At 44.4% G+C, this 13,810-nt stretch overlaps 1 protein-coding gene and 1 pseudogene across 4 annotated transcripts in view; both read right to left on the minus strand.

Annotated features, from left to right (window-relative positions):
- SMURF2 (SMAD specific E3 ubiquitin protein ligase 2) overlaps window positions 1–5,784 on the minus strand; it is a 117,970-nt gene extending 112,186 nt beyond the window's left edge. For all 4 annotated transcript variants that reach the window (XM_074020121.1, XM_015438717.4, XM_015438718.4 and 1 more), the window contains exon 1: window positions 5,270–5,784. In XM_074020121.1, coding sequence (XP_073876222.1) covers window positions 5,270–5,321 — 52 coding nt within the window. In that variant the 5' untranslated portion in view covers window positions 5,322–5,784. The remainder of the gene's footprint in view (window positions 1–5,269) is intronic.
- Window positions 5,785–12,499: 6,715 nt separating this feature from the next.
- Window positions 12,500–13,070, minus strand: LOC102123860 (mitochondrial import receptor subunit TOM6 homolog pseudogene; annotated as a pseudogene).
- Between the last annotated feature and the right edge of the window lie 740 nt (window positions 13,071–13,810).

The raw sequence follows: 13,810 nt of genomic DNA on the forward strand, positions 1-13,810 counted from the left end.
GCCAGGGTGAAATACTTCTCTCTACAAGCCCTAATGAGATCCTCACGTTACATATTACAACAAAACAATAATTTATATTCATTTTATATTGAATCATGAATAAAACATTAAGTTCTACTAAGTATGGTCTATTTGAAAAGAGGAGGACATACTACATCTTTAAGACTCTCACCAAAAAAGGCTAAAATAGGCCAGGCGTGGTGGCTCAAGCCTGTAATCCCAGCACTTTGGGAGGCCGAGACGGGCGGATCACGAGGTCAGCAGATCGAGACCATCCTGGCTAACACAGTGAAACCCCGTCTCTACTAAAAAAAAAAAAAAAAAAAAATACAAAAAACTAGCCGGGCGAGGGGGCGGGCACCTGTAGTCCCAGCTACTTGGGAGGCTGAGGCAGGAGAATGGCGTAAACCCGGCAGGCGGAGCTTGCAGTGAGCTGAGATCCGGCTACTGCACTCCAGCCTGGGCAACAGAGCGAGACTCCCTCTCAACAACAACAAAAAAGGCTTAAAATAGGCCAGGCATGGTGGCTCACACCTGTAATCCCAGCACTTTGGAAGGCTGAGGCAGGAGGATATCCTGAGCACAAGTTCAAGACCAGCCTGGGTAACCTAGAGTAACCCCATCTCTACCGGAAAAAAAAAAAAAAAAGTAAAAAAAAATTAGCCAGTCACGGTGGTGCATCTCTGTAAGTCCCAGCCAGTTGGGAAGCCAAGGTGGGAAAATCACCAGAGCTGGGTGGTCAAGGCTGCAGTGAGCCAGGATCGCTCACCACACACTGTTGCCACTTCACTCCAGCATGGGCAACAGAATGAGACTCTGCCTCAAAAAAAAAAAAAAAAAAAAAAAGGTGAAAATAAAAATCTTGTATGCCTAAGTATGACCCTTCATTAATCTTTAAAACTAAGTTATGTTAAATGAGATGTCAGTATGTTATGATAGTAATAGCTCAACCAACAAGAAAAAAGTGAAAGTGATGACTAAAATACACAGATTTTATTACGAATACCAAACTACAAAAAGGACCTTAGCATGTTCTACTGCCTGCCTGAAGAGGGTTAGACTAGAAGACAGAATTTAAGAGAAAAGGAAGGAGCTGAACTACATGGGCTCCCTCCTCAGAAACCAAGAAAATAAAATGAATTGGGGACATTCAAATCACTAACACCTGTAGTATATAAAAGTCATCATGGGCCGGGTGCAGTGCCTCACACCTGTAATCCCAGCACTTTGGAAGGCCAAGACGGGTGGATCACCTGAGGTCAGGCATTTGAGACCAGCCTGGCCAACGTCGCAAAACCCCGTCTCTACTAAAACTACAAAAAAAATTAGCCAGGTGCGGTGGTGGGTGCCTGTAATCCCAGCTACTCGGGAGGCTGAGGCAGGATAATCGTTTGAACCCAGGAGGTGGAGGTTGCAGTGGGCCGAGATCGAGCCACTGAACTCCAGTCAAGAGTGAAACTCCATCTCAAAAAACATGGTCATGGTGTATAGGCATCATGGTGTACAGGCACACTTAAAAACCTGTGAAACAGAACAAAGCTGTAATTTTTAAAGCCTTGAATCGATCAAATATGTAGTGAAATAGGATTAAGATGCTAGCATATCTAAAGGGAAATTTTTAAAGTTAAATTTCCTTACATTATAGACAAGATTAACCTCCTTATTGCCAAGGACTTTGAAATTAATAACATGAGAAGCAGCATACAAAAACATTAAATGCATAAAAAGGTCTGAAATAAATGTTCTGGAGGAGTAATGTTATTCTACTTCTCCATACCCAAGAATTTAAAATATTAGAAATTACACTAAACTGCTTTTTCTAGCCTTTGGTTTTCAGAAACAATAATGGTGTAAAAAATTATCCCAAAGTTTTTACTGTAAAGAATATTTTTCTATCCAAACCATTGTAAGAAAAGCCTGTATCAGATAGTCATATGACACAGAAATTATACATTTTGTAATAAATTTGTTATAGAAATAGTAGTTGAAGTTGATAGTGTTACCATACAGCCCATTTCAATGATCGTATGTTAATGTGTCATAAAGAACAGAAGTAGCGGCCGGGCGCGGTGGCTCACGCCTGTAATCCCAGCACTTTGGGAGGCCGAGACCATCCTGGCTAACACGGTGAAACCCCGTCTCTACTAAAAAATACAAAAAACTAGCCGGGCGAGGTGGCGGGCGCCTATAGTCCCAGCTACTCGGGAGGCTGAGGCAGGAGAATGGCGTGAACCCGGGGGGCGGAGCTTGCAGTGAGCTGAGATCCGGCCACTGCACTCCAGCCTGGGTGACAGAGCGAGACTCCGTCTCAAAAAAAAAAAAAAAAAAAAAAAAAAAAGAACAGAGGTAGCTTGATGGATGAAATCGGATTCTAACCCCCAGTTGCCTGAGGAATCTAAAATTTGGGATCAAATTATTAAATTAGCCCCACCTTCTTAGCATTGACAAATACCAAACAGTTCACTGATGGTGGTTTTAAGAATAATATGTGGAAAGGTCTAATATCAATTGTGGGCAGAGATCTCATGGTTCAAATATTTCCTCTTGTTCAGAAAGAGAGTGTGTGTATGAGTGAGTGTGTGAGTGTGTGTATGTGTGAGTGTATGTGAGTGTGTGCGCGCGTCACCATGTAAGAAATGTTTATACCTTTCAGTAAAGGGGCAATTCCACAATAAGGTTATTATCAACTAACTAAAGTTTATACAACATCTTGAAATCAAAGGTACTCTATAAATTTAAAATACTAATATGGTATTAACTTAAAGCAAAGAATAATAATTTTAAAACACCTTATAGCCCAAGGGTATTGTAAACCAAATATAAATTCACTGTGAGATCTGTCTTTTTTAAGTGATTTTTTTTCCTCTATTAGGGAACCCAGATCTAAATGAACTGTTAAACACTTAGTCTAAAGGTACGCCAAACATTTCTTAAGGTCTTAACAAAGAATCAACTTTTTTTTTAAACAAAATGAGGCCTAGGTTAAATATTTTATTTGGCTTCTCAAGATGGACTGAGAAGTTGGGCACCAGCTCCAGACCAATTCCTGGACGCACATCAAACACAGCCCCGTCATCTATCCAGTCAGTCAAAACAATCTTTTCCATCTAACCCTTTAATGTTTATGTCCTAAAAAGCTGCTAATTGAATCCAGCTCTTGAGATCTATTTGCTAAAATCTATACCATCTAATTTGTAAATGATGAACAAAAATGGAAAAAAAAAATGTTAACTTTCCTGGCAAAACAGAAGAGACTCCACTGTAACCAAAGAAGGAAGGACAATGTTTTTAATATTTGTCAAATTTTGAGAGAAAACGATTCAGAGACAAATAGTTGCAAGAAACTCAGAGTACCTCAAACTGTTTTTACTATTAAGAGGACACAGGGTATTTAAAACTCCTCAGAAAAACCTGAAACAAAATCACTATAAATGTAGTTCAATATTCCCTCTTCCCCTAAAATATAAGCATAATCTTTCCTCTTAACAAACTTTAATTATAAATTTTTATAACGTATCATAGGTAGTACGGAAACCACAGATAAACACTTTAAGATCTACTGAGTCATACTAAAAACCTCAACTAACTTTATTTGAAGAAAATCAAAATCCCTATTTTTTCCCTCATCTATATAGCCCAGAGGAAAGTAAATGGAAACAGCCAATTTCTGATGCTTTCTGCACACCTGGGATCACATGTTCTTTCCACGATCACTGACTCCAGATAGCAACAGCAACAGATAAACTCGAAAGCAACAAAGATCCCCTATAAAGGTTTCCATTGTCTCCTCCCAATATAAGGACACTGAATGGGGGAGAGCGGGGGAGAAGGGGGAATACAAGTATCCTGCAATCCAGGTTTTTCATTAAGAACCACTCAGTTAATGATTCCTTGCAATTTTCCCTAGGGAAAGGAAAACTGTCATGAAGGTAATATATTATTTAAATTGCAGCCAACATACATTCAAGCTAAATTCTCAAATACCAAATTCACTGCAAGGTTTCACCCAGCAAGTTCAGCCAGTGGACTGAGATGTGACACATAAGCATTCAACTACAAAATTAGTCCAAATAAATCTCAAAGTCTAGTGTGGGCAAACATAATTACAGTTGATTCGTACACGTGCACGCACACACAAATCCTCTACGGAAAATTATCTTTCTCACCACTCACCCGAATATAAACGTGGACAATTTATCAGGGGTAAATGGTGAAGGTAGGATAACGACGTGATTTCAATTCCTTTTCAAACCAAATACAAGTGCTCCTAAAACGGGGGTGGCATGTCCATGTAAGAATACCAAAAATGGCACTGTAAGTAAAACGTACCTGTAATATTAAAGATTTCATGCACCTGGAATCATAAACACTTTGTAAGTGTAGTCTTCTATCTGACAACCCCTCCGGACATACTTTTCCATTTAGAAAAAGGAAGGGGGAGGGTGGGGAGAGTAACAGAAAGTTTGCTCTAAAGTTTGTATGAGGACATACTTAGAAATGTACCCCCTCCCTCCCCCCAAAAAAGTGTGTTTTTAAAGCAGGTCGGGAGTTAGAAGTGAGACACGAGTTCTGCGGCCTACAAGGAACAACCCCAAACATGCCACCCTACAATCAGACACTTCCAAAACACAGTGTACAATGAGCCCGAGCCGTCGGATCAGACAGGCACACCGGAAAAGTCAACCTGTCTCCTCTCCTCAGAGAGACGTGAGTTCAAGGTGTGTGGCCCCGGCAGCGGTGGCCGGCGGCGGGGAGTAAAGGTTTTTCATGCGGGCATAAGTGGGTGTGCAAGGTAACAACCCGGGAACACACACGCACACCCTCCCGTTAAGCGCTCCATCTTTAAGGAGTGTTTACTGCGCGCAGTCAGCAACCGGATTCAATAATCCTCGCCACGGGAGCTCTTCATCCCCTTCACGATCCCACCTGGGCGGTAGCCCAGGGGCTGCTCCCCGAGACCCGGGAGGCAGCGTCGGGCTCCTTGACCAAGACTTTCCGACCTGAAATCCGCCTGCGATGCGAACCGGTGTATCCTCCCCTCCACAAAAGACCACCCCCACCCCCCGCCCCGAGTCATCCTCGGCTTTTTAAAGAATGCCCAAGCCGTAGCAAGTGGTTTTCCAATTACTCTCCCTGAACTAGGCCTTCCCACTCCTCCGACCCCCAACTCACCATTGATCGCGACACTGGCCCTTCCTAAGGCCACAGGCACCCCCCGCCAGCTCGCCCACCCCGCGGCTGCCCAGCCCGGCCCGCCGCCCCCCCTCACCTGTCAGGCGCAGCTTGACGGGCCCGTTCCTCCGGCCTCCGGGGTTAGACATGTCCCCGGCGGCGGGGGCGGCGGGCGGGACGGGGACGGGGGCGACGGCGAGGCGCGGCGGAGTCACCACAGCGGCCGGGGCTGGGGCCCGAGCAGCCGGCGCCGCGGCCGCCACGGCCGGAGGGTCCCGGATGTGCCGAGCGTCGTCGCCATGAGCCGCGGAGGGAGCGGGACGCCGAGCTCCCCCCTCCTCCCACTTCTCCTTCCTCGGCCCGGGCCGCACAACAAAGCGGCAGCCGCGGCCGCCCGCGCCGCCTCCGCCCGCGCCCCCGCCGCCTCCTCGCGGGCGCAGCGGCCTTTCCTTCCTCTCGTCTCGGCGAGGCCCAGTAGCCGACGGGGCTGGTCGGCTGAGGCGGGCGGTGCTCGGCGACGCCGGAGCAGGACTCTGGGCTCGGCCGCTTCCTCCTCCACCCGCCCTCTTGTCTGAGGGACCCGGGACCTCGGGCCGCCGCCGCCACTCGTCTGCTCCAGGGGGCGGGGAGGAGACGGGAGGCGGGGCCGGCGGGCGGGGCGGGGCCAGCGGGGCGGGGCGGGGCCAGGGCGGGGTCGTCGGGCGCGCGCAGGGTGCCCCGGGCGGGCACCGGCTGTCAGAAAGGGTGTAAGTTGCCGCGGAGGGTCCCACGAGGAACGCGGGGAGGGAGCAGGCAGGGAGCAAAGTGGCGGCGGGCGCGGCAGCTCTGTGACACCTGGAGGGATTTAGTGTCCGGTCCACTTAAGGGAGAGCTTTTGTCCCAACAGCGCCGACTGCATTTATTAGACGCCCACTGCGTGCAGGGCGCTCCTAGAGACTGGGGCGAGGAAGGTTAGAACCGAGTCCGCTGCCTCCCGGGAACTTAGCGTCTTTCGGACGAGGGAAGAGACCGCATTCCCACGCCGATGGTTCCAGCAAAACCCCAGGAGTGCTCTGCTCCTAGTCTTGTAGTTGACACCTCCATCCGGAACTCACCTGGTGGAGGAGATAGGGTTACCTGCCGACTCCCGCTCTTTTCAGGTGCAGCCAAGGATAGGGAGATGATACGTCTTAAAGGATTAACAAGATAAACCTTGGAGAGTAATGTGTGAAGAGTTGTTAATACACTACTGTATTTCGTTATCTCAGGAGGAGAAATTTTTTTTTAAAAATGTGCGCCTTATCCTTTGACCTTGTAACTGTACTGCTAGAAATATTTTTTCTTTTTTTGGACAGGGTCTCTCTCTGTCATCCAGGCTGGACTACAGTGGTGCGATCACGGCTCCCCGCAGTCTCAACTTCCCGGGTTCAGGTGATCCTCCCACCTGAGCCTCTGGACTAGCTGGGACCAAAAGTGTGCACCGCTACGCCCCACTAATTTTTGTATTTTTAGTAGAGACATGTTTAGTAGAGACATTTAGGTTTTCCCATGTTGCCCAGGCTGGTCACGAACTCCTGACGTCAAGCGATCCGCCCGCCTCGGCCTCCCAAAGTGCTGGGATTACAGACCTGAGCCACCTCACTGGCCCTATTCTTGACAAATAATCGTACAGAAGATGTTCTTTGTTATATTCCATTAATACCAAAAGGGGAATGAGGGAACAGCATAATGGTCCAGGAACCGCATGGTTTTTTATGCAGCCATATAACTATTTTTATGAAGATCATATACTATGGAAGAATGTATATGTAATGCAAAGTTTAAAAGCAGAATAGAAGTTGTATGCATATACATGTGAAAATATCTAGCACAATGTAAACTACTGACAACAGCGTGGGGGATTTTTTATGTGATTCCTTAGTTTTGCTTTAGGCTATTATAACATTAATGCAATTTTAAATGTTTTGGATTAATATATTTTAATCCTTATTCCATGCCGGTTATTTCTTTGAATGCATCAGTGAAGTCACTTCTCCAGATAGTTACCTCTAAGAGCATTTCATCAGTTTGGATACAGATATACAATTAAAAGTAATCCAAAAAAGTATATGAAGTTCTAGATATCACACTAAAAATACCACAGATAGACCGGTCACAGTGGCTCATGCCTGTAATTCCAACACTTTGGGAGGCCCAGGAGGGCGGATAATTTGAGGTCAGGAGTTCGAGACCAGCCTGGCCAACATGGTGAACTCCTGTCTGTACCAAAAAATATATATATAAAAATTAGCCAGGCGTGGTGGTGCATGCCTGTGGTCTCAGCAATTAGGAAGGCTGAGGCACAAGAATCGCTTGAACATGGGAGGTTGCAGTGAGCCGAGATCACACCACTGCACTTCAGCCTGGGTGACAGAGCGAGACTCCATATCAAAAATAAATACATAAATAAATAAAAATAAAAATACCAGAGATAGTGCCAGCAAATCATTCAACAAATATTAAGTGGTCATTTTGTGCAAAGCAATGAACAAGGTCCTTTAGAAATGCTTCCTTGTACTACAAACATATAGAAATCAACGTGAACAATAGCTGCTACCACAATTTAAGAGGCCAGTGACAAAAAACTTAGCAAACTGATGTACACATTCACATTTGCCTTATTTTTATGGCACACGCTTTGTTCCCAACCACCCAACTAACATAATTTGTAGCCTTGTATTAGGTAATAGAAGTTAGGATTTCAGAACGTGATGGGAGACCTGGGGAAGACTGCTTGTTTTGAAGTTGAAAGCAGTACATTCAAATATGTGACAGCATAGAAAAATGTGTATAGGGTTAATGTGCAGAGGTTTGTATTTAAGCTTTCCTGTAAGGTTAAATCCTGTTGTTTACAACAAATATTCAGATAAGAATAACACTGTAAAATCATTCAAGGCCTGGGCATGGTGACTCATGCCTGTAATCCTAGCACTTTGGGAGGCTGAGGCAGAGGAGTCACTTGAGCCCAGGAGTTTGAAACCAGCCAGGGCAATATGGCAACACCCCACATCTACAAAAATTAGCCAGGAGTGGTGGCATGCACCTATAGGCCCAGCTACTTGGAAAGCTGAGATAGGAGGATCACCTGAGCCCACGGAGGTCAAGGTTGCAGTGAGCTGTGATCACGCCACTGTTTTCCAGTGCCACTGCATTCCACCCTGGGCAGCAGACTGAGACTATCACAAAAATACAAAGAAAATCAATATACTGGTAATGATTTTTTTAAGCAGGTACATGGATGTTCATTTTATTGTTTTCCTTGCCATGTTAAACATTGACATTGACTGTAAACATTTATTTTTTTAAAAGTAAGTAAACGTTTAAAATGAAGTAAAATAACTGAAAAAATAAAACAGAATAGGGGCTGAGCATGCTGGCTAACGCCTATAATCCCCACACTTTGGGACACCAAGGTGGGAGGATCACTGGAGCCCCGGAGATCGAGACTGCAATGAGCCATGATTATGCCATTGCACTCCAGCCTGGGCAACAGAGTAAGACCTTACCTCAAAAAAACAAACACACACAAAAACAGAATACTCCTAATAGGAAAGTCATTTTGAAGGCCTCTCTTAAGTGAGTGGCCTTATCTAGTCCAGGCTCAGATTTCAGAGATGACTGGGTTAGAAAGCTTTAAAAAAAAGAAAAAAAAAGTTTATGTGTTTCTGTTCCCTTGGGGATATGTTTATGTCCCCAAAGGGGTATATATGTAAGTTATAATGACAACATGTAGGGAATCACCAAATTAATAGATGGAACTTGGGAAAGATAAGGCAGAACATTAGGGGATGGGAATCTTATGTAAAATCAGTTATATACATTCAGGTATAAAAGTATTTGAGGAAAATAGCATTGGACATGAAAACAGGACTTTTTTTTTTTGACGGAGTCTCACTCTGTTGCCCAGGCTGGAGTGCAGTGGTGCAATCTGGGCTCACTGCAACCTCCGCCCCCTGGGTTCAAGTGATTCCTGCCTCAGCCTCCTGAGTAGCTGAGATTACAGGCAGCTACCACCATGCCTGGCTAATTTTTGTATTATTATTATTTTTTTTTTTTTAGTAGAGATGGGGGTTTCACCATGTTGGTCAGGCTGGTCTTGAACTCCTGAGCTTGTGATCCACCCGCCTCAGCCTCCCAAAGTGGTGGGATTACAGGCATGAGCCACCATGCCCAGCAGTACCATTCTTTACACATCAAAATATTACTATGAGATTCATTCAACCACCATTTTATGTTATGTTATGTTATGTTATGTTACGTTACGTTACGTTACGTTATGTTATGTTATTTTTTTGAGTTGGAGTCTCACTCTGTCACCCAGGCTGGAGTGCAGTGGTGCGATCTTGTCTCACTGCAACCTCTTCCTTCCAAGTTCACGTGATTCTCCTGCCTCAGCCTCTCGAGTAGCTGGGAGTATAGGCACCCACCACTACCCCCAGCTAATGTTTGTATTTTTAGTAGAGGCGAGGTTTCACCACGTTAGCCAGGCTGGTCTCAAACTCTTGACCTCACGTGATCCGCCCGCTTAGGCCTCCCAAAGTGCTAGGATAACAGACGTGAGCCACCATGCCCGGCCCTATTCTTGAAAAATAAATAATAGTACAGAAGATGTTCTTTGCTAAATTCCATTAATAACAAAAAAGAAATGAGGGAACAGCATAATGATCCATAAACTGCATGGTTTTTTGGGTTTGTTGTTGTTGTTTGTTTTTTGAAATGGCGTCTCCCTCTGTTGCCAGGCTGGTGTGCAGTGGCGTGTTCTCGGCTCACTGCAACCTCCGCCTCCTAGGTTCAAGTGATTCTCCTGCCTCAGCCTCTAAGCAGCTGGGACTACAGGCGCGTGCCACAAAGCCCAGCTAATTTTTTTATATTTTTAGTAGAGGCAGGTTTTCACCATGTTGGCCAACATGGTCTCAGTCTCTTGACCTCATGACCCGCCCGCCTCGGCCTCCCAAAGTGCTGGGATTACAGGCATGAGCCCCTGCACCCGGCCAACTGCATAGTTTTTTATGCAGCCATTTAACCAACAATTTTTATGAGGATCATATAATATGAAAGAATTTATATGTAATGCAAAGTTTAAAAACAGAAGAAAAGTTGTGTGCATATTCATGCAAAAGTATGTAGCACAATGTAAACTACTAAGGAAAATAGTGTGAGAATTTTTTTATGTGATTTATTAGTTTTGCTTTAGTTTGTTAAAACATTAATGCAATTTTACATGTTTTGGATTAATATACTTTAATCCTTATTTCGTGCCAGTCACTGCTTTTAATGCATCAGTGAAGTCGCTTCTCAGGATAGTTACCTCCAAGAGCATTTCATCAGTCTGGATACAACCTTACAATTAAAGTGATCCAAAAAATATATGAAGTTCTTGACACCATACTAAAAATACCAGATAGGCCAGGCACGGTGGCTCCTACCTGTAATTCCAGCACTTTTGGGAGGCTGAGGCGGGTGGATCATTTGAGGTCAGAGTTCGAGACCAGCCTGACCAACATGGTGAAACCATGTCTGTACTAAAAAAAATATTAAAAAGTTAGCCAGGCGTGGTGGCGCATGCCTGTATCCCCAGTTACTCGGGAGGCTGAGGCAGGAGAATCTCTTGAACCCAGGAGGTAGAGGTTGAATGAGCCAAGATGGCGCCACTGCACTCCAGCCTGGGTGACAGAGTGAGACTCCATATCAAAAATAAATACATAAATAAATAAAAATTAAAACACCAGAGATAGTGCCAGCAATTCATTCAACAAATATTAAGTGACTATTTTGTGCAAAGCAATGAACAAGGTCCTTTAGAAATGCTTCCTTGTACTAGAAATATATATGATATGAACAATATCAATATCAGTGTAATATATCAATGTGAACAATAGCTGCTACCACAATTTAAGAGGCCAGACAGTGGCAAAAAAACTTAGCAAACTGATGTACACATTCACATTTACCTTATTTTTATGGCACACTCTTTGTTCTCAACCACCCAACTAACATAATTTGTAGCCTTGTATTAGGTAATAGAAGTTAGGATTTCAGAACATGATGGGAGACCTGGGGGAGACTGCTTCTTTTTTTTTTTTTTTTTTTTTTCAGACGGAGTCTTGCTCTGTTTCCCAGACTGGAGTGCAGTGGTGAAATCTCAGCTGACTATAACCTCCACCTTCCAGGTTCAAGCAATTCCCTGCCTTAGCCTCCCAAGTAGCTGGGATTACAGGCATCTACCACCATGCCCAACTAATTTTTGTATTTTTAGTAGAGACAGGGTTTCACCATCTTGGCCAGGCTGGTCTTGAACTCCTGACCTCATGATCCACCTGCCTCGTTCTCCCAAAGTGCTAGGATTATAGGCATGAGCCAGTGCACCCAGACAGAGATTGATTGTTTGGAAGTTTAAAGCAGTGCATTAAAAAATGTAAGTGACAGCATAGAAAAATGTATATAGGGTTAACATGCAGATGTTCGTATTTAGGCTTTCCTGTGAGTTTAAATCCTGTTGTTTAAAACAAATATTCAGATAAGAATAACACTGTAAAACCATTCAAGGCCTGGGCATGGTGACTCATCCTAGCACTTTGGGAGGCCGAGGCAGAGGAATCACTTGAGCCCAGGAGTTTGAAACCTGCCTGGGCAACATGGCAAAACCCCTATCTACAAAAAATTAGCCAGGAGTGGTGGCATGCACCTATAGGCCCAGCTACTCAGAAAGCTGAGATAGGAGGATCACCTGAGCCCACGGAGGTCAAGGTTTCAGTGAGCCGTGATCACGCCACTACATTCCAATGCCACTGCAGTTCAGGGCAGCAGACTGAGACTCTGTCTCGAAAACCAAAAAAAAAAAAAAAAAAGAAAGAAGGCCAGGTGCAGTGGCTCACACCTGTAATCCCAGCACTTTATAGTTTTAACTATAATTTTTTGGCAGTTTTTTTTAATCAAATTGAGGAAATTCTCTCCATATGCCTATTTTATCTGAATTTTATTATGAATTGGTGTTGAATTTTGTCAAATGCTGTTTTTCTGAAATTAACTGACATGATTCTTTTTTTTTCTTTTTAGCCTTTTAGTATGGTAGACTACATTGATTAATTTTCAAATATCAATCAGCTATGCATCCTTGGAATAAACCCCACTTTGTCATTTGTGTAATTCTTATATATTGATTAATTATATTTGCTAATATTTTGTTAAGGATTTTGCATCTTTATGATGTGTATTGGTTGGCAGTTTTCTTCTGTTTTGTGTGTGTTTTCTTTGGTTTTGGTGTCATAGTAAATACTACTTAAAATAATTGAGCAATGTTCTCTTCTTTTTTTTTTTTTTGCCTTTGTGTGTGGTATTTATTTCAAATGTTTGTTAAAACAGCACTGTTATTTCTCAGGACAAGAGCAAAGATCACCCCCTGCAGAAGTTTGGGAACTATGTACAGAACTTTATAGAACAGAGGCAACACTTTAGCTTAAGCCTGTCTGCTGACCAGAGAATGGAACTCTGCGTGGACTGAAGGAACAAAAGGAAACTAGGCAGGGAGAGGGAAGAAAAGTGCCCATCTGAATCAAACTTCAGCTACCATCAGGGCACATCTTGTGGTGGTCACAGATTGTAGGCTGTTTTTTGGAAGATTCGGGTTCAGCACTGGATTCCATTTGTCTACTTGGCTACACCCCTGGCTGAGGTGCCATGAGGTCAATGTCACTCAAGTTCCTGGCCAGCCAAACTCCTGCAGCAAAGAGTCCCAAATTTAGTCTCAAGTTCCTCCGGAAGTCATTCCTATCAGTGGCAAAGCAGTAGATGCCCCGAAGCCAATCTCCCACGTTGTCCAGTATTTCCGGAGTTTCATTAGCCCAGCCAGCAGCGCTCACCGGGACCCCGCTGGAAGCCATAGCAGGCAGCTTCGCATGGGCCTGGGTGGAGGAACCCGAGCAATGTTCTTTTCTATTTTCTGAAAGAGTTTAGGTAGAATTGATGTCAACAATAATAATAATTTTTTTTTTTTAGATGGAGTCTCACTCTGTCGCCCAGGCTAGAGTGCAGTGGCATGATCTCAGCTCACTGAAACCTCTGCCTCCCAGGTTCAAGCCATTCTCCTGCCTCAGCCTCCCCTGCCTCAGCCTCCCAAGTAGCTGGGATTATAGGCGCGTGCCAGCATGCTCAGCTAATTTTTGTATTTTTAGTAGAGACGGGGTTTAACCATGTTGGCCAGGATGGTCTCGATCTGAGCTTGTGATCCGCCCACCTTTGCCTCCCAAAGTTCTGGAATTACAGGCATGAGCCACCATGCCCAGCAGTTTTAATTATTTTTATTTATTTATTTTTATTTATTTATTTATTTTGAGACAGAGTCTTACTCTGTCTCCAGGCTGGAGTACAGTGGCGCGATCTCAGGTCACTGCAACCTCCACCTCCCAGGTTCAAGCGATTCCCCTGCCTCAGCCTACCAAGTAGCTGGGATTACAGGCAAGTGTCACCATGCCCAGCTAATTTTTTGTATTTTAGTAGAGATAGGGTTTCACCATGTTAGCCAAGATAGTCTCGATCCCCTGACCTCATGATCCGCCCGCCTCGGACTCCCAAAGTGCTGGGATTACAGGCGTGAGCCACTGTGCTCGGCTGGTGTTAATTA

Source organism: Macaca fascicularis, chromosome 16 (genome assembly GCF_037993035.2).
Source record: "Macaca fascicularis isolate 582-1 chromosome 16, T2T-MFA8v1.1".
NCBI classification, from domain to species: Eukaryota; Metazoa; Chordata; class Mammalia; order Primates; family Cercopithecidae; genus Macaca; species Macaca fascicularis.